General features: G+C 58.5%; 8 protein-coding genes across 8 annotated transcripts; 4 read left to right on the forward strand and 4 right to left on the reverse strand.

Moving 5' to 3' along the window:
* Positions 1 to 933: 933 nt before the first annotated feature.
* Positions 934 to 2,144, forward strand: SPSK_02569 (uncharacterized protein; the record flags this gene model as incomplete). Its single annotated transcript, XM_016729438.1, has 3 exons — positions 934 to 970; positions 1,154 to 1,208; positions 1,283 to 2,144. 3 exons carry the CDS (start codon positions 934 to 936, stop codon positions 2,142 to 2,144), a joined length of 954 nt encoding a protein of 317 aa, XP_016588970.1.
* Positions 2,145 to 2,665: 521 nt separating this feature from the next.
* Positions 2,666 to 4,535, forward strand: SPSK_02358 (uncharacterized protein; the record flags this gene model as incomplete). The annotated part of the gene is made up of 2 exons (XM_016729230.1): positions 2,666 to 4,277; positions 4,342 to 4,535. 2 exons carry the CDS (start codon positions 2,666 to 2,668, stop codon positions 4,533 to 4,535), a joined length of 1,806 nt encoding a protein of 601 aa, XP_016588971.1.
* A 165-nt stretch (positions 4,536 to 4,700) lies between these two features.
* Positions 4,701 to 7,205, reverse strand: SPSK_02248 (uncharacterized protein; the record flags this gene model as incomplete). Its single annotated transcript, XM_016729121.1, has 1 exon — positions 4,701 to 7,205. The coding sequence occupies one exon, from the start codon at positions 7,203 to 7,205 to the stop codon at positions 4,701 to 4,703; it is 2,505 nt and encodes an 834-aa protein (XP_016588972.1).
* Positions 7,206 to 8,030: 825 nt separating this feature from the next.
* On the forward strand, positions 8,031 to 9,644 carry SPSK_02434 (uncharacterized protein; the record flags this gene model as incomplete). Its single annotated transcript, XM_016729306.1, has 2 exons — positions 8,031 to 8,385; positions 8,446 to 9,644. The coding sequence occupies 2 exons, from the start codon at positions 8,031 to 8,033 to the stop codon at positions 9,642 to 9,644; spliced, it is 1,554 nt and encodes a 517-aa protein (XP_016588973.1).
* An 85-nt stretch (positions 9,645 to 9,729) lies between these two features.
* Positions 9,730 to 10,880, reverse strand: SPSK_02590 (short chain dehydrogenase/reductase family oxidoreductase; the record flags this gene model as incomplete). Its single annotated transcript, XM_016729458.1, has 3 exons — positions 9,730 to 9,859; positions 9,942 to 10,217; positions 10,279 to 10,880. The coding sequence occupies 3 exons, from the start codon at positions 10,878 to 10,880 to the stop codon at positions 9,730 to 9,732; spliced, it is 1,008 nt and encodes a 335-aa protein (XP_016588974.1).
* Positions 10,881 to 11,914: 1,034 nt separating this feature from the next.
* Positions 11,915 to 14,024, forward strand: SPSK_02313 (uncharacterized protein; the record flags this gene model as incomplete). Its single annotated transcript, XM_016729185.1, has 2 exons — positions 11,915 to 12,068; positions 12,136 to 14,024. The coding sequence occupies 2 exons, from the start codon at positions 11,915 to 11,917 to the stop codon at positions 14,022 to 14,024; spliced, it is 2,043 nt and encodes a 680-aa protein (XP_016588975.1).
* A 346-nt stretch (positions 14,025 to 14,370) lies between these two features.
* Positions 14,371 to 15,243, reverse strand: SPSK_02693 (uncharacterized protein; the record flags this gene model as incomplete). Its single annotated transcript, XM_016729560.1, has 1 exon — positions 14,371 to 15,243. One exon carries the CDS (start codon positions 15,241 to 15,243, stop codon positions 14,371 to 14,373), a length of 873 nt encoding a protein of 290 aa, XP_016588976.1.
* A 677-nt stretch (positions 15,244 to 15,920) lies between these two features.
* SPSK_02696 (uncharacterized protein) lies at positions 15,921 to 16,787 on the reverse strand (the record flags this gene model as incomplete). Its single annotated transcript, XM_016729563.1, has 1 exon — positions 15,921 to 16,787. One exon carries the CDS (start codon positions 16,785 to 16,787, stop codon positions 15,921 to 15,923), a length of 867 nt encoding a protein of 288 aa, XP_016588977.1.
* Positions 16,788 to 17,084: the final 297 nt, after the last annotated feature.

Below are 17,084 nucleotides of genomic sequence, written 5' to 3' on the forward strand. Positions count from 1 at the left end.
TGATGTATCAATAGCCTCCAAGTCCGACCTATTTTTTTGTGAGCGAGACGGGGAGACGGGATAAGATTAGTTTAATAAACGGGTCTGTGTCTAACGGCGTACGACGTACGACGTACGACCTACATATGACAGGCCAAGTGGTGTTGGGACGGTCATGACGCCGCAGGAGCAGTTGCGTCGGATGTGGGTGTATTTAATTCCGCGATCATCAGAATTTCCATATCCGGGTTAACATACGCAAGGACCTTTGGAGGTGCAATAGCGGGGCAGGCATACCGGGGAAGAGATATTTGGGACAATAACAGAGGTGAGACGACAAAGAGACTGTGCCAAAAACACGGAGCACGGCGTAATTAAGCCTCTGCCATTTGCTGGAACTACGGCTCGCCTGGCTCCCCTGGTTCGCCAGGGTAATCAGAAATGCCATTTTGGGTATGGCGTCGATATACAGCCGGGGATGTTCCACTTTTTGGTCCACTCAATCGTGCTCACCAACTTCAGCGGGGACGGAGTGAGATGACAGGAGATTCGTCTGTCACAAAACAGAGCTTGAGATGCGACCTCTTCGAACCGCTTTCGAAAACAAAAGTCCGCACACACATACGCAAAGAAACAACAAAGGGGCAAGCCATCCGAGCCCCTGACAAACACAGACCAGACGCGGCCTGAACGGCCAATCTCGCAGGCATCATTTGTCGAGACGTACAGCTGACGGCCCGGCCATCGACTCCTCGTGCATACACACCTGCCTACTTCGTAGACGAAGACTGCGATACCCACCGCGTCCAGGCCCACGCATACGTTGATTACATGCCTGCCAGAGGCCTTCTCTCACTTGGATTCCACATCGTCCACAGACGACACCATTCACAATCCACAGGACAGCGCGCCCTCGTCCCTATCAGATAGACAAACCAACATACGACCGACGCCATGCCGAGGAACATTTTCCGGGTGTTCAACCCAAATGGTAAGTCTTATTCTGATGGCACCCCACTCAGCCCGTGTGGCTTTGTGGCTTTGTGTCTTTCTGGCTTTCTGGCGTGCCAACAGCACACAGCACGCCATAGACAGACGGGCCCTCTGCTGCCAGCCATACGGTCGTTATAATCACCGTCCTGCGCCCTTCGTTCTGGGTTCTGACCATTGCCAGCCACACCAGAGGACCGCGCTGAAAAGCGACGAGCGCAGCTACGCCAGGCACAACAGTACGTCACGGCCATTGCTGTTCTGTTGTAAACAATGCACAGTGTCACAACGTTCATGTCGCCTAACATAGCAGGACGTACCGAGAACGAAAAGATCGGTATACCAAGGCGCTCGAGGCCGAAATCGCCGACGGCCGCGCCCGCGAAGCCCACCTCGTCCAGGAGAACGAGCGTCTGCACGACACGGTCAAGGAGCTACGCGCTGCCCTGGCTCTTGCGCGCGGCCAAGCCAATGGTCAAGCCAATGGTCACGACCAACGTCACGACCATGGACATGATCATGGATACGACTTCAACAACCTGAGCCCATGGTCTGCCCAGCTTGAACCCCCAACGCCCCTGGCCAAGGACAGCCCGTACGTCAAGGGCCACGCCAACACCAACAGCTACTCGCCGGCGATGTTCCCGTCGCCCGTCAGCGCCAGCGACGCGTCGGCCCCGGCCCCCGCGCCGCCGCCCTCCGACACCAGCGTCGCGGGCTGGTCGCCCACGCCCGGCGCGGCCGCGCGGGTCGGCGACTTGGACCCCACGGACGTCGGCATGGAGTTTGTCCTGACGCTCGAGCAGCCCTGCCTGGCCCACCTGCACGGCGACCCCGCGTCGCCGCTCGAGTCCAACAACCACGCCCTCACCGTCTCCTCCAAGCTCTGCGCCTACGCCTCCACCACCACCCCGTCGCCCAAGACCGCGCCGCACAACATCCTCGAGGCGATGCTGCGCCTGTCGCCCGCGCTCGGCGTGCCCGACACCAGCCTGACGCCCGTGCAGGCGTGGCACAGGGTCAGCGCGCAGCCGCAGTTTGCGCGTCTCGAGCTGGGCACGCTCCAGGCGCTGGCGACGACGCTGCGCGGTCTGGTGCAGTGCCACGGCTTTGGGGCGGTGATTGCGCAGGACGTGTTTGCCGACCGGGTGGAGGCGTTGCTGGTAGGATCATGAGAGACGAGAGAAGCGTGGTATGACGGGAGTCCATTCGTTGTGTTTTCTAAAGTTGGCGTGCTGGAGAGCCTGTGGCTGGGAAGCTGCAATGGCAATGGTCGCACTTTCCTTAATGATGCTGGGACAGGAAAGGAAGCGGCGACTCGCTAATCAGATTAGTTTTATCGCGACGTTCAAAACCAGGCAAGATTACCCGTTTGGGAAATTTCCGATTTATCAGAGTGAATTTAGTGGAGTCGCAAAATAGGCAGGTCTTTGCTAAAAATGAAAAAGAAAAAGAAAACAAAAAGCACCAAACTGATTCGCTTTCACTCCCAGTACTCCACCAAATAACGTGAAGAAAGACACTAACGTGGCCCGATCTCGGTCGGCATTGGGAGCGCCATAAGGCTCATCCTGCACTAGCGTTTACTGCAAGACAACGTCATTTCCACGAGCTTTTCTGTTTCTTTTTCACCCTGACGTCTCCCTTCGACAAACACTCTGGAGTCCAAACACTCTTGGGTCAGCAACCGAACAGCATGGCATCACGGCCGCGAAAAAAGCGGCCCGTTCCCGTAACGGCCCCCCCGGCGGCCGAGGACAGCAACGCCATGTGGCCCGTCGCCAAGGACGCCGCAGTGGCCGTCAAGCTCGTCCTCGTGTCCGACTGGCGGCATTTTGTGCGCTGCTTCGTCTACGTCCCGACGGGCATCTTTGCCATTCTGGCCGCCTGCTACGGCGTCGACCGCCTCCTGGCACTGGGCGGCGTCTCCTTTCCTGCGTCTGTGGCCTGCCTCGTGCTTTTGTTCTTGTCGCTCCTCTTAGCCGATGTCCTCGTCGGCCACCACAGGACCAAAGCGCTCGTGCAGGCCATCAATGTCCCAGGGGGCTGGTCGCTGCGCTGGCTCAACCTGTTTTTCACGCCGTCGTTTGTCCTGCTGCCGCTGAGTCCGCCCATTTCGGCGACGGAAGTGGGCAAAATGATTGGGGTGTTTGTCCTCGGCTTCCTGGTCATGATGGTCGCCACGGCGTACATGACCCGCTCGATCCAGCTGCTGACGAGCCCGCCGCGCAAAGCGATCGACCAGCAGACGGAGGGCGCGCGTCAGGCTGTTCTCCCGGGCGACGGTGGCATGGACGACCGCCAGGACGACGACGACGAGCTGGCACCGCTCCGAACCGATTTTGGCGGCGACCGTCTGAGCACAGACAGCACAGACACCACAGACCACACACACGGCATGCCGCCGCTGCCGCCACCGTCGCACGCCGCCGCCTACATTACCATCCGCGGGCAGAATTTGGACGATCCGCTGAGCTCCTTCAGCGACGTGCCTGCGACGTCCTCGCGCATGCAAATGCATCTGCTCCGGCAGTCGGCCGCAGTCCTCATGGCACGGTCTTCGCGGCGTCCACAAAGTGCCTCGACGAGCGGCACATCGTCACCGACGCCGCCCGCCCGGGCCGACCGCTGGGCCGCGTGGCTGAGCAAGCACGCCGACACGCTGCTGTGTGCAGGGATGGGGTTGTTTGTCGGTGTGCCCATCTACTACGCGACCGGCTACGCCATGCCGCTGCAGCTGGCCGTCAACGTCCTCATGTTCTTTGGCGCCATGTCGCTGCCGCCCGCGTGGCGCCAGATCCTGCACCCGGTGCTCGTCTCGGCCTTTTCGACGTTGCTTCTCATCTGGCTGCTGGGTCGCGTCCGTGGCGACGGGCTGGCCGAGACGCTGCACCAGTACCGGCCGGGAAACGCGTATCTGCAGGTGTGGTCTGCGGCCTCCGGTTCCCGCAAACCCGGCGCCGGCGATGTGCTGGCTAGCGCCCTGGACGCCAGCATCGTGTCCCTGGCCCTGCCCATGTACCAGTACCGCCACGAGCTGAAGCACCACTTCTGGGCCATTGTCGTCCCCAACATCTTGCTGTCCGTGGCCTCCCTTTTTGCCTACCCCGTTGTGTGCTACCGCATTGGCATCAGCGCCCAACGCAGTCTGGCCTTTACATCGCGCAGTCTAACGCTGGCGCTGGCCACACCGGCGGTGCGCAACCTGGGCGGTGACATCAGCACTGTGGCGGCGGTGGCCATTTTGTCGGGCGTCCTGGGCGTCCTGATTGGGCGCAAGGTGCTGGCCTGTTTGCGGATTCCAGAAGGTGAGCCATACGTCTGCAAAATACTACTTTATGCCGTTACGAAAAGGAGATGCTAACTTCACAGACGACTATGTCACAAGAGGCGTCACGTTCGGAGCAAATGCTTCAGCGTTGGGAACGGCCCTCTTGCTGAGGGTTGACCCTCGCGCGGCCGCCATTTCCAGCCTGGCCATGGGGCTGTTCGGTGCTATTACCGTGGCCTTTTCGTCCATCCCGCCCATGGTCCACATCATACGATCTCTTGTTGGGTTAGAATAATTTGCGTCACTCTGTTCATTTTCATGCTTCCATAGACTCCAACCTAGAAACGGCGACTTTGATAGATTCTCCAATAAAAACTAAGATACATCGTGTACATATACAATCTGTCAAGTGAAACCCAAGTGACAAGACAGCATTGTAAATGCACACCGTCTCGTACTCTTACAACCCCTCGTCCGTGGGTACGTCAAAAATACCGTTGCGCCAGCCATCGCGCACATACGTACCGCCGGCGGCTTCTTCGTCAATCCGCGCCTGTGCCTCCTCGGCCTCTTCGCGCCACACGCGCACAAGACTGCCCGGCGCGTATACCCCGTCAAATACGCCTGTGGCGCCCTCTTGGAAACCAACCGAAACGTCCACGTCTGGGTTCTCCTCGACGGACGCCTGGTACCGGGAGAAGACGGCCCGGATCACGGGCACAATCGTCTCGAGACTGCTGCCTCCACCCGCGGCAATGGTTGCCGCTCGCAGCCGCTCGCGCGCGAACACGAGCTCTTGGTTTATTGTGCCGAGGCTGTCGGCAATCGACGACGCAATCTGCCTCTCCAGGGTCGTCTTCAGCAGCGGCCGCAGCAGCGGCGTCAGAAGCCACGCTAGCCACGCAAACTTGCTCTTCCGGAGGGTGAAACCGAGGTGGTGGATGTGCACACGCACGCGCTTGAGATGGAGCACGTGGTCGGCCGTGCCGCGGACAACATCCACCTCCAAGTGCACGTCGACGCCCCGCTCGTCCAGGTGGAACGACGCGATGCCCTCGTCGTGGAACCGGAAGAGGCCGGCGTGCACCCGCACGACATAGCCAAAGTCGTCGGCGGCGACCGACAGCCCGCGCACGTGAATCGAGGCGGACGTGCCGACCGCGGCGCCGGTGGTGTGGTGGTGGCCGATGTGCGTGCTGTGGATGTCGACGTCGTTGCGGATCTGGACCTGGAGGCGGTGCGGCAAGAAGGACGACGGTTCGGTGGGCGCCCCGCGGTGCAGCGCGGGCGCATGGACGTCATGGTGGCGGCCGGGCTCGAGCACCAGGCCTTCCAGCAGCAGGTCGACGTCGTTGGACACAATCTCGAGCCGTGGGATCGGGACGTACTGGACAGCCTGGACAAGACGCGGGACGTAGACGGACACCGCGTCGCCCAGCAGGTCGGTGTTGACGTACCCGTCGGCCGCAGGCCACAGGATGTCGGCCATCCGCGTCGACGTCGACACCAGGGATGCCACGTCCTGGTCGTTGGCCACCGACTGCAGCGTCCTCTTGATCTGCGCCAGCAGCGCGTCCACGTCCTCGCGCACGGACGTCGACGACGTCGTCTGGGACGACGACAGCTGCTCGTCGAGCGCGGCGCCCTGTTTCTGGAGGGCGCCCAGCTGGCCGTCCACGTCGTCAAAGAACGCCGGGTCCGTCAGCATGTCTTGGAGTGTCCGGCCCGCGGACCGCACAAATGCGTCCACTTGCTGGCTGTCGCCCTTGGTGCGGTCCAGCAGCGCCCGGAACTGTCTCTCGAGCGTCGCCCAGTGCTCCGGGTCGCCAAAGGACGTGAGGAACGACCAAAAGTTGCGCAGCGCCACGTCGGCCTCCTCATTTGTGGTCACCGTGCCCGTCGTGCCGGCGCCCTCGCGGACCTCGTCGACGGCCTCCTCCACGGCGTCCACGACCTCCTCGGCCGCCCGCACGTAGGTCTCGGCGTACTTTTGGATCAGCAGCGTCAGCGTGGACACCGACTCGGCATAGTCGGGCCGCTGCCGCAGCGACCCCACGGCCTCTTTGAGGCGCCCCAGAAGCCGCTCTCGCGCGCCGCCGTCGTTGTCGACCAGCTTGGCCGCGACGCTCTGCTGTGCGTCCGCCGCGACTTGCGAGGCGCCCGCCACCACCTCGTCCGCCACCGCCGCCACCGTCTCTCTGGCCGGCTCTGCGCCGTCCACTGGTTGTTCTTGTTGTTCTTGTTGTTCCAGTTGCTCTGGCGGATGCGCAGTGGCCTGGACGGCGTCCGCCGGCACGTCTGCTACATTGTCGGCCGCCTTTTGCGACGCCGCCGCCAGCGACTGCGCCGTGTCCCGAAACACGTCGCGCCCGACCGCCGCCAGGTCGGCCAGGAACAGGCGGAAAGGCGCGTTGGTCATCAGCAAGGTGGCGACCGTCTGCAGGCTCTGGTAGGTCGCCGAGGTGTAGCCCGCCGCCTGGCCTGCGCGGTACATGGCCCGGCTGCCCAGCTGCCCGAGGTCGTCCGCGTCGACGCCGACGTCCACTGACAGCCGCGCCCTGCGCACACACCACGCAAAGTCCTGGATCTGGTCGCCGCCGTTTTTGCGCTCGGCGAGGGTGATGAGCTGGTCCACCCACCGCTCCGAGAGCGCCGACAGGCGCTGGCCGGCGGGGCTGAGTCCTGCGTTAGGATGGCTGTGGCCATTACCCCGTTCGCCTTGGGCCACACCAAACCGCTTCAGCCGCCGCAAGTTGGCCACGGCCTGGGTGGTCGACGGCAGGTAGCCGTTGCCCATGGCCCGCACCATTTGGTACGTGTGCAGCTTCTGGTGCAGCGTCCGCTGGTGCTGTGTTTCTTCGTCGCCGTTGGCCAGCAGCGGGCGCCGCTCACCGTCGTCGCGCGCATCGCCATCCTCGTAATCGCTAGCCCCCGACCCAAGTCCGCACAGACCACAGCATGACATGGCGGCGGTGGTATGACGAAGTTGAATTCGTACAGTATGAATGGGAGCTTTACCAGAGCTGTATGGAGCTCGTGGAGGGTATTTGTGACCGTGGAGACGGTTTGGAGACGCGGTTTGGGGAAGCTTCAAGGTGCTGATCTACCTATGCTAATCTGGAGCTTGAATCCATGACGTCTTCCATTGTCGGTTAGTTGCATGTATGGTCGCGTTTATGTATATAACCGATCTCGTTACCGCAAACTGTTTGAAATGCACTCTGCATATTTACAACTAAAAGTACGTTTAACTCACCGAAGAATTGAAAACAATACTATGACATACAGAAATTACACGTCGACGATACATTCGATTTATTTAGAGATTATGAAGAAAAGGATGGCCCGTCAACAGATTCGATAGGGAGACGGTTAATCACATGCCTGTTTTACGAACCCATGGCAGCATGCATAAAATGAGACGCTGAAAAGATTATTCTTGGTTTGTTTTGTGTTCTTATTGCTTATTTTTCGGCGTTTTGGTCATGAATATTTCTATTTTATTGATAATATAGTTATTATTTTTTTCATTTTATTTTTTATTTTGCACGTAGTCGAAATCGTTGTCTTGAAAAGTCACTTGTACGGAGTATTTATGTTGGTAACTCCGACTAGTCTGTCCGCCGACCTAGCTGTAATTCCCCTATCTCCGTAGCGTGTGAGCCGCAACAAATTTTGGCGTGATGATATGTTGAGCGTCTCTGGCTCAATTGTATACGAAGCCTCCCATACTTCCACCCGACACGTTTGAAATGTAGAAATATCGGACCACACAACTGTCACCGAAGCTATGGAGTTTCTCTTCATCGATAGTAACACCTCAACCGACCGGCGCTCACAACGGCTGATCCGCAGCCATGGAATGAAAGGTAAGAATGCTGGTAAAGTTATCCCAGCAAGGGGCCACCGATGGCGACGCGAAGATGGAGATCTTCTCAGTTGTAAGAATACGAAGTCGACGCGCACGGACAATGTTGGGAGAGGCAGACAACTTCTACCCAAGAATCCCCCACCAGACACCGATGGTGAGCTAGTGCAGGCGATGCAGGCGGCATCACCCGCCAACCCTTTCTGCGGATTCGAATTCTTATATTTTTCGACTTCGGTGCCAGTCACCGCATTTAGCCGACAGCTCTTCCACGGCCGTACGTGACTGTATTGAAGCCGATATGTGAAAGATGAACAACCGCTCATCACTTTGGTAGTGCACAATGCAGTCTCGGAGGAGCTGTATCCTCGTGCCTTTTGCCGCCCGTCGAATGAGATCGGCACACGCTGGTTTGAGACCGTGACGACGAGCCCATGTCGTACGTCAAACTCTTGTTTTGACACCGGGCTGCGCTCTGCGCTCCGCGCTCTGTGCTCTCCTACTGACAGCAAGACAGTCTTTCACTGCGGCCTCGCCGTTATGGGCATCCATCGCTACCAGCTCTTAGGCCGACGGGACGAGCCCCTCGAGTCGACGCACCATTTGCTCCAGGCCATGCGCCTGCTCCGCCGCGACCTCAATGCCGTGTCCAAGACACAAGAGACCAGTGTTATCGCTGTCGTCATCTCGCTCGCCATTCGCGCGAACTTGGCCGACGCGGTGGCCGAAAGCCGCACGCACCTGCAAGCCCTGAAGCGCATCGTCCAGCTGCGCCCCGGTGGGCTGGTTGCGTTGTGCGCGGCCGTTCCCGAGCTCGGCAACAAGATACGCCGCACGGATGCAGAGTTGGCACTTCGATCTGGGATGCCGACCATCTTCGGATCGCGCCATCTGTCTCTTCCTGCGCCACTCTATCATGTCTTGCTGGGCGACAGGTGGCAGTCTATAGCTCTGCCGTTCCCGCTACAAGACGTGTGCATCGAGCTTCAACCGGCTATCAGGGACATCCTTATGCTGTGTAGCTATGCTGGCCGCAGTCAGCTCGGCACCGTTCAGTACCAAGACCTGGTGATCTCCATCGTCCAGCGCCTTGTCGACTACGCCCCGCTCGACGGGGCCCGACCGCCACAGCCTCTTGACGACATATGCCAGCTGGGGTTCTTGTCTTTCATGACTACCGTCGTCCATCGCGAACCACGTAAGAGGTCTGCCTACTTCGGGCTTCTGTCTGGCTTGTTTCGGACTCGATTGGGAGAATTCTACAGCAGCACAAGTTCGTATACAGCGAGCAATCACCCCGAGCTGCACTTCTGGCTCCATTTCATCTATGCCATGTCCGCATCGGACGATTCTGCGCCTCTCCGTCGTGTCCATTTGCCCACAGCCGACCGCATCCGTGTTCTGGGTGAGGCGCTTGCAATCAGAACGTGGGAGGTTGCTGTGGCTCACCTGCGCGTTTACCCCTGGGTCGACGCGTTTCATGACGAAATGGGCAGGAAGATCTGGGAGCAGACTACGTGTAGATGGCAAGATTGAGGACAACAAACTATTCATCGGTGGCGAAAGAAATAAGTACACACCGAATCCATCACAAAAGTCCACGTTAGACTACACTGCCGCTCTACGGCGCTGTCAGGGCGGCGACATCCACTCCATGGCCCATTGAGTCGAGCCTCTTGAGAAGGTCCTCCCATACACGCTCCTGTGTGATCTTGCCGCTGGAGTTGGTTATCCAGGCAGGTACATCGTCGCTACCATGGCCAGTTAGATTCTGCACGCCCATGAATCACGGCAACACAGATGGGATATGGTAGCGTGGGAAGGGACACGTACTTTTTAACTCGGCATTCGGAGCAGTACGCGCCGTGGCTGTCTGGCCCTGCGAGGGCAGCGTGTAGAAGGGTCCGGCTGCCCTCCTCTGCGGTTCTGGCGAGCAGCATCCGCATGGTAGCCAGCACCAACCTAGCGGGACGCGATGCGTTGCGGTCGAGGTCCGTGTAGCACAAGCCGGGGCTCACGGCGTTGATGACGACGCCCGTCGTGGCTGTGGGCAGCAGCGATGCAAGCTGACGCATGGCATATATCTGGAGCAGTTTGGTCTTGGGGTATCTGGCGAGGAAGGACGATTAGCCAACGAGCTACTCTCTGTCGTATATCGTGCGATACGTACTGCGTAAAGGTTCCAAATCCCTTCTCCTCGCTGAATTTGTCAAAGACATCACCCCGGGCCGTTGACACCGCTTCTTTCATGTTTGACTCCAGTGCCGAATTGCTCGATACAATCACGAGGTGTGGCGTGGTTTTGTAGTTGCGCGCCGACTCGCGCAGCTTCGGGAGAGTCCGGAAGGCGAGCAGCATGGTCGAGACGACATTGACAAGAAGGGACAACTCTATGCCTTCGACAATCTGACGGCTGGTCATCACGACACTGGCGTTGGCAATAAGGGCATCCAACCGGTCGAGAGTGGCAAGACGTCTACCAAAGCTCTCCACAGAGGTTAGTGACTGAAGATCCAGTTCCCAGACCTCGCCAGCATCATGGCGACCCGTCTCTTGTCTCATTGCTGCCAAGGCGGCTTCGCCCTTCTGGACGGACCGCACACCCAGTATGACACGGGCAGCACCCATACTGAGCAAGTGCTGGGCACATTGAAAGCCCAGTCCAGTATTTGCGCCTGTCACGACAAATGTTTGCAGCGCAATGTCGGCTGGCACCGGGGGCATTGGAAGTGCCGTGTATTGGTCGCGTACAAAGCCGAAGAAACTGGGCATGATTTCGGATTCTGAGAAATTTGGGAAATTGGTTGTATGATATAAAAATGCAGATAGAAATTGGGAAATGTGCTTCTCTCATTACCACAAGGGCTCCCGTGCCTTTCTTTTATACATATACAGCTCGTCGTGTACTCCCATCGCAGCCGTGTTACTGAATCTGTCATCCAATCATATTCACCGACCAATCAGAGACTTTTGTTCAAATACGGTAAGGTGCGCGTCGGGGCGGAGAGCCACGAACCCCGAGCCCACGATGTGATGGGTCAAGGCCACAGGATGAGAAGCCGGCCATCACAGGGTTTGTTGAGTAGACAATCCTTATAGTGCCTACGTTTTGTGGCTTCTTCTCTCTCTTTACTTCTTTGTCACCAAAGCCGCCAAAAGCGGCGGCCAGTTCCACCAGATTCTGCGGTCACAACAGCACATTCTCGCATTAATCTGAATTCCTTTAACAAGCCAATAGTATGGCAACGGCGTTACAGCACGAATAAATAAACAAGTAAAATAATTGACATAATGTTTTATGACTGTACACGTTTGATAGTCGCGACTTGAGCTTCGAATTGTTCCAGCTTTGATATCTCTCCATTTTTCAGTGGCTCAGACGTTGGAGTCTTCCGCCTCCGCAACGAAATGTGGCGCCGTCACTTACACCAAAACGGCACCACCCCGAGCCAAGCCTGGCTAGGAGGTGACGACCCGCCTTGCTCGCTACTTAAATAGCCGGGGAATTTAAGGAGCAACCGGCACCGACTTCAAGGATTCAAGCAGCAGGAAAAGAGACCCTGAAGATGCTTTGCGGCTTGCTACACACTGTGTCTGGCCCTGTCTCCACATCTGGAAGAGGATTTCCATCTACCGTTTTCCTATTTACTTTATATCCAATGCCTCACTATCCTCTGTCCTCTTACACTTGTCAAGAGCCCTAGCATTGGCTTGTTGGTATATTCTTTTTGATTTTTGTTAGATGTCGATTGATGGCCAATTTGCAGAAATAAGGTATTTGTTGCTGGTACATTCTCCCAGCAACAATGGAGAGTGGCCCGTCACGGACGGGTACAGTTACCCTCGTATGGGGTCAGCCTGGCCAGGCTACTGCTAAGAACGGTGTGGATCAGCGGCATCTCAATTCCGCCATCGATGAGACGACACTGCGGAGGTGGAGCGTCAACAAGCGTGGAGAAAGTGAGGGATGCGCGGCGTACGTTGGCGGTATAAAGCAAACACCATTGTTTTCAGATTGCCACCTCAGTTCGTCACTCTCTCGTCGACACTTTCTCCCTTGCTCCCTTTTCGACCATGGCACCCACTGTTGACGAGCCAAAGGAGGCTCCTGTCGTTCACAATGAAAAGCCAGGCGCCGACCCGATCACACCATGTCCGGGGGCACCCGCAGCGCACAACATACACACCATACACAACGGCGAGAATGACGCCACGGGCAAGGTGTTTTCGATTGACGACATCGACCTGCCCCAGGGGTACTACCGGACGATGCACTTTTGGGGCAGCATGTTTGCGATTGGCATGAGCCTGATGTGCGGCGTGGCTGGGTTCTCGTTTATCGCACCCCTCCTGGGGATTGTGAATGCCGACATCGGCCCCAGCGACGACATCAACTGGGTGGCGCTGACGTACACGCTGACGGGCGCCGTGGGGCTCATGATTGTGGGCCGGCTCACGGACATTTTCGGCCGGCGGTGGTTCTTTGTCGTCGGCAGCGCGCTGGCCTTGCTCGGCAGCATCGTGTGCGCGACGGCGCCCACCATTCCGGCGATGATTGCGGGCGAGACGCTGATCGGGCTGGGCTCGTCGGCGCAGCTGTCGTTTGTGTTTGCGGTGGGCGAGCTGGTGCCGATGCGGCACCGCGTGCTGGCCAACGCGTATTGCTACCTGTGGCTGATTTTGCCCAACGGATTCGGCCCCGTGATTGGGTATGCGTTCGAATACGAGTCGCGCGCCGGCTGGCGCGGGTCGTTTTACCTGCTGACGGCGATGAACGCCGTGTGCACGACCGCCTGGTATGTCTTCTACCACCCGCCGTCGTTTGCCATGAAGCACGGCAGCGCGGCGGTCCTGGCGTATATTCGCGACTTTGACTACGTCGGCACGCTGATGGCCACCTTGGGCCTCCTGCTCTTCTTGATGGGGTTGTCGTGGGGCGGCAGCATGTACCCGTGGCAGTCGGCCCACGTGATTGTCACGGTGGTCGTCGGCGTCGTGCTGCTGGCCGGGTTTTTTGCGTGGGAGATCTACATGCCCCTCAAGGAACCGCTGCTGCCCGTCCACCTGCTGCGCAACCGCGACTGGCTCGTCTGCATCCTCATGTGGTCCATTGGCGCCTCGGTCTACTACGCGTTTGCCGTCATCTGGCCCGACATGATCCGCGCGCTGTATGCCGACCAGCACGACATTCTGTGGAGCGGCTGGGCGGCCGGTGTGGTCGGCGGTGGCATTACCGCCGGCGAGATCCTAGCCGGGTTCGCCAAGCGGCGCCTCCACTGGGTCATCCGGGCTGTGTTCTTCGCCGGCGCCGCCCTGTTGGCCGCCATGGCCACCTGCACACCCGACACGCCGACGCGGGCCATTGTGCTCCTGCTGCTGGGCACGACGTTCATCGGCGCCAACGAGTGCCTGACGTCGACCTGCGCGTCCATCTGCATCACCGACCAGCGTGAGATCGGCACCGCCCTGGGCATCGGCGGCTCCTCGCGGTCGTTTGTATCGACGCTCTGCGGCACCGTGTACACCGTCGTGCTGTCCAACCGCCTGGCCACGACCATTCCCGCGCAGGTGCCGGCCGCGCTCGAGGCGGCCGGCCTCCCGGCGTCGCAGACCGCGTCGTTCATCACGACCTACGGTGCCGGCGGCGTTGCGGGGGCCACGGCCGCGGGCGTCGTCCCGGGCCTCAACGAGACGATTCTGGCCGCCGGCGTGCACGCCTACAAGGTCGCCAGTGCCGACGCGTACCGCACCGTCTTTTACTCGACCATCGCATTTAGCGGCATCGGCATTCTGCTGAGCATCTTCGTCCCGAACGTGGACACACTCCTGACAGGCGAAGTGGCTGTGACGCTGCGGGCGACGGAGGCCGCTGAGGACGTCGTGCCGCGGTCCAAGCTGGAGGAGGCGGATGTGTAGGTGGGGTGTGACGTTCATTCAAAAGTTAGTACGTCGTTGCAAAGACGAAAAAGAAAGACGAGCACAAGCAAGAGTCAATGATTCGGGATCTGTAAATCCAAGCTGGGGTGGATTCGTGGGGGCAAAGGTAGCTTCATGCGGAATGGCAAGCACAAAATTCCCGTTGTGCTACAATTCCAGTCACGAACCAACGTGGCTATTACTTTGCGCAGGCCGCGGGCTTCGACGACGGCAAAGTCCTCCAGATGAACAATTAGACACCAGGTCACAGCCAATTAAAGAGATACCACACTTTGCAGACGCACGTCGTACAAACGTACTTGCTCATGGCTCGTGAGGTTCCAAACTAGTCTGTGATAGCGACAAATGGTGCAGGCCCAGGCCCGAAGTACCTCTTCACCTCCCACTTCCACTGCCGAAGCGGTTTGGATCGGTTCCGGCGCTGTTCGTACAGCGCACGCACGTCGTCCGGCAGCTGCCGCGCATCCAAGAAGCCGTCGCCGTCCACATACATCTCCATGTATGTGATTATGGCCAGGGAAAAGGACCCGGCCGATGTCCCGTCATCACGTGCCAATATGCGCATCAGCGCCTCCAACAACACGTGCGATTTGACCACCACCACGGGACCCTTGCCATCCCCCGACGTGAAGACGCCGGACCCACGACTTGGGCGCCAGGGGGGGAGCGCTGTCGCGTCGGTGGCCAGCAAGAACGGTGCCGGCAGGCTGTCGACCCGGGGCGCCAGCAGCCGGGCACGTACGCCGGTGCTCTGAAAGGGCGGAAGGAACCAGAGCGTGTCGCGCTGCAGGTACAGGCCCACTCCCACCTCCGTGTCGTCCTTGAGATGCACATGGAACGATGGCGCCGGCGAGGGCCGGTTTGGCGCCAATATGTCGCAACTGCTCCGATCAGGGCACGGCGCCAGAAGCGCGTCTTGGGCGAGCGTGATGCCGAGGAGCGCGCGGGAGCCGGCCGTTAACGCATCGTCGGGGATGGCATAGTCTATGGACTGCAATGCGTTAGAAGAGCAGAACATAGCAAAAGCCAAGGGGACTGCGTTGCGTATCGTCTTGGTCGTGTTGATACGTACGCCCAGGATTGTAGGCACTCCGTGTACTTGCAAAAGACAGTGGCCCCAGAGAACGCAAGGGATTCCAAACGCATTCAAAGCCTGCGCGATGGAAGCAACCAGTGCCTCCAGATCCTCGGTGCGCATAGCGATCGTGATCAACGCACTGCATGCGATGCTGGGGTTATTGTTTTTAGTGTGCGGTTGGTCGTTTGCTCCACACTTTGTGGGAGAAAACAAGGAAATAGCACGTGATCCTACTTCAACAAACTTTCACGGGACCTCGTCAATTTAATGCGCTCTCCTATGTAACAACGTCCTGTCTTGTTGTATGCATTAAACGTCTTCATTCATTATTTTTTTCATAAATTATCGTATTCCACTGTCCATAAACTACAAGAAACCTCCAGTTGCAGTTGTATGCGTGTCCACCGTACTGTGCTCTGACTGCATTGGCGTCTCACAGCTCCAGCACGCAAAATGGACCAAGAAGCGTGACGCGGGAGACATCGCTGGTCAAGGCACTTGCTCGAGCCACAGCTTGTCCTGACCATCACATGGACTCCCCAGTCTCGAGCACCGGGAACGGCCCGCTCACCCGTTGACTCTAAATTTTCACCTGTTGCTCCTCACTCACCAAGTCCTAGTCATGCCGCGCCTTGTTGAATTTAGGCACGGCCATCGGGAATCGGTAAATTACCAACAAAGTGTTAGGCAGTCGGTCCCCGTTGCCATTGGAAGAGTTTTTTTGTTCGCTTTTCTTTTCATTTGTGGACGGATATCGGTGAACCAAGCACTGCCAGCCGACAGCAGATGCATTGCTCTCACGCCCAATCCCACTTCAGCTCTGTGACATCACCAAACAGCCACACGCGCACCTCGGAGAGGGCATGCAGATCACTGTCTTCCTCTGCTGTGACCACGTCTGAGTCATGCCAGCCGTGCGTCCGCCCCGCTCTGGACTCGTGCAATGAGGTCCCCGTTGGGCGGCAGCTGTCGAAATCGACGAGAACCAGCTTGACAGTGCCGTCGGCCACGCCCTCGTAATCCACCATAATGTTCGCTGGGTTGATGTCGTTGTGCACGAGGCCGAGGTGATGCAGATGGCGGATGCCGGCCAAGAGGCCGTCAAGGTGTCCGGGGTGTAACTGCACATGATCCGGCGCGGTGCCGGTGCTCCGCTGGTCCCCCTGCGCGACAAACATTTTCTTGTTGAGCCGGCCGGGGTTGCACAGCTCCTGGAGAGAGACGCGGTACCGTTGTAAGCAGAGCCCGTCGACGTGGCCGTTCGCAGACACGCAGCATCCGTAATACGTGGCCAGGTGGGGATGTGGGTGGTCGCGGAGGTGCTCGTAGACGGCAATCTCGCGGGCAATTCGCTCGCTCAGGTTGCTGTCGGTGTAGTCGAGCAGTGTTGGTTTCTTTATATAGAAAAGAGAGTCGTCAAACCCACCCCGCGCGACGGAGAAGCGCGTCCATTCCGGTCGCATTACCGGGCCCCGGTCATGTATCTCAAGCGGCCGAACATCATGGAGGGCCGAGGTATCGTCGCCGTGTGGCTTGGGCGTGCGCGTCTTCCATCGGGCTGAGACGAGCTGGCCGTCGCTCATGCGCACAATCCCTTCCATGCAGAAAAACCGGAACCGTCCATCAATCGTCTTGAATGCTTCCCACGCTTTAACTGTTTCCATGGCGGGAAGGGTAGGTGTGTGCTCTGTCTGAGAATATTTGTACATTAACAAGGTATGTGACAGAGGCTGGAATTCAACGCTACGAATGTGTGGGTGGAACTTTTTGAGGGTTACAATGCTATCTTATTGGCCAGGAGCTTTATGTGACTTTTCCTCACGGCGACATCATGACACCAACGACGGCGACGGCGACGACAACCGGCCAATACCTTTTTGACACCAAACACGCCCATGCACCGCATGGCATACGACACTGTTGCGCCGGGGAGTGCAGCGTATGCTTGGCCGCCAAAGATG

This window comes from Sporothrix schenckii (genome assembly GCF_000961545.1).
Source record: "Sporothrix schenckii 1099-18 chromosome Unknown Cont43, whole genome shotgun sequence".
Lineage (NCBI taxonomy): Eukaryota > Fungi > Ascomycota > Sordariomycetes > Ophiostomatales > Ophiostomataceae > Sporothrix > Sporothrix schenckii.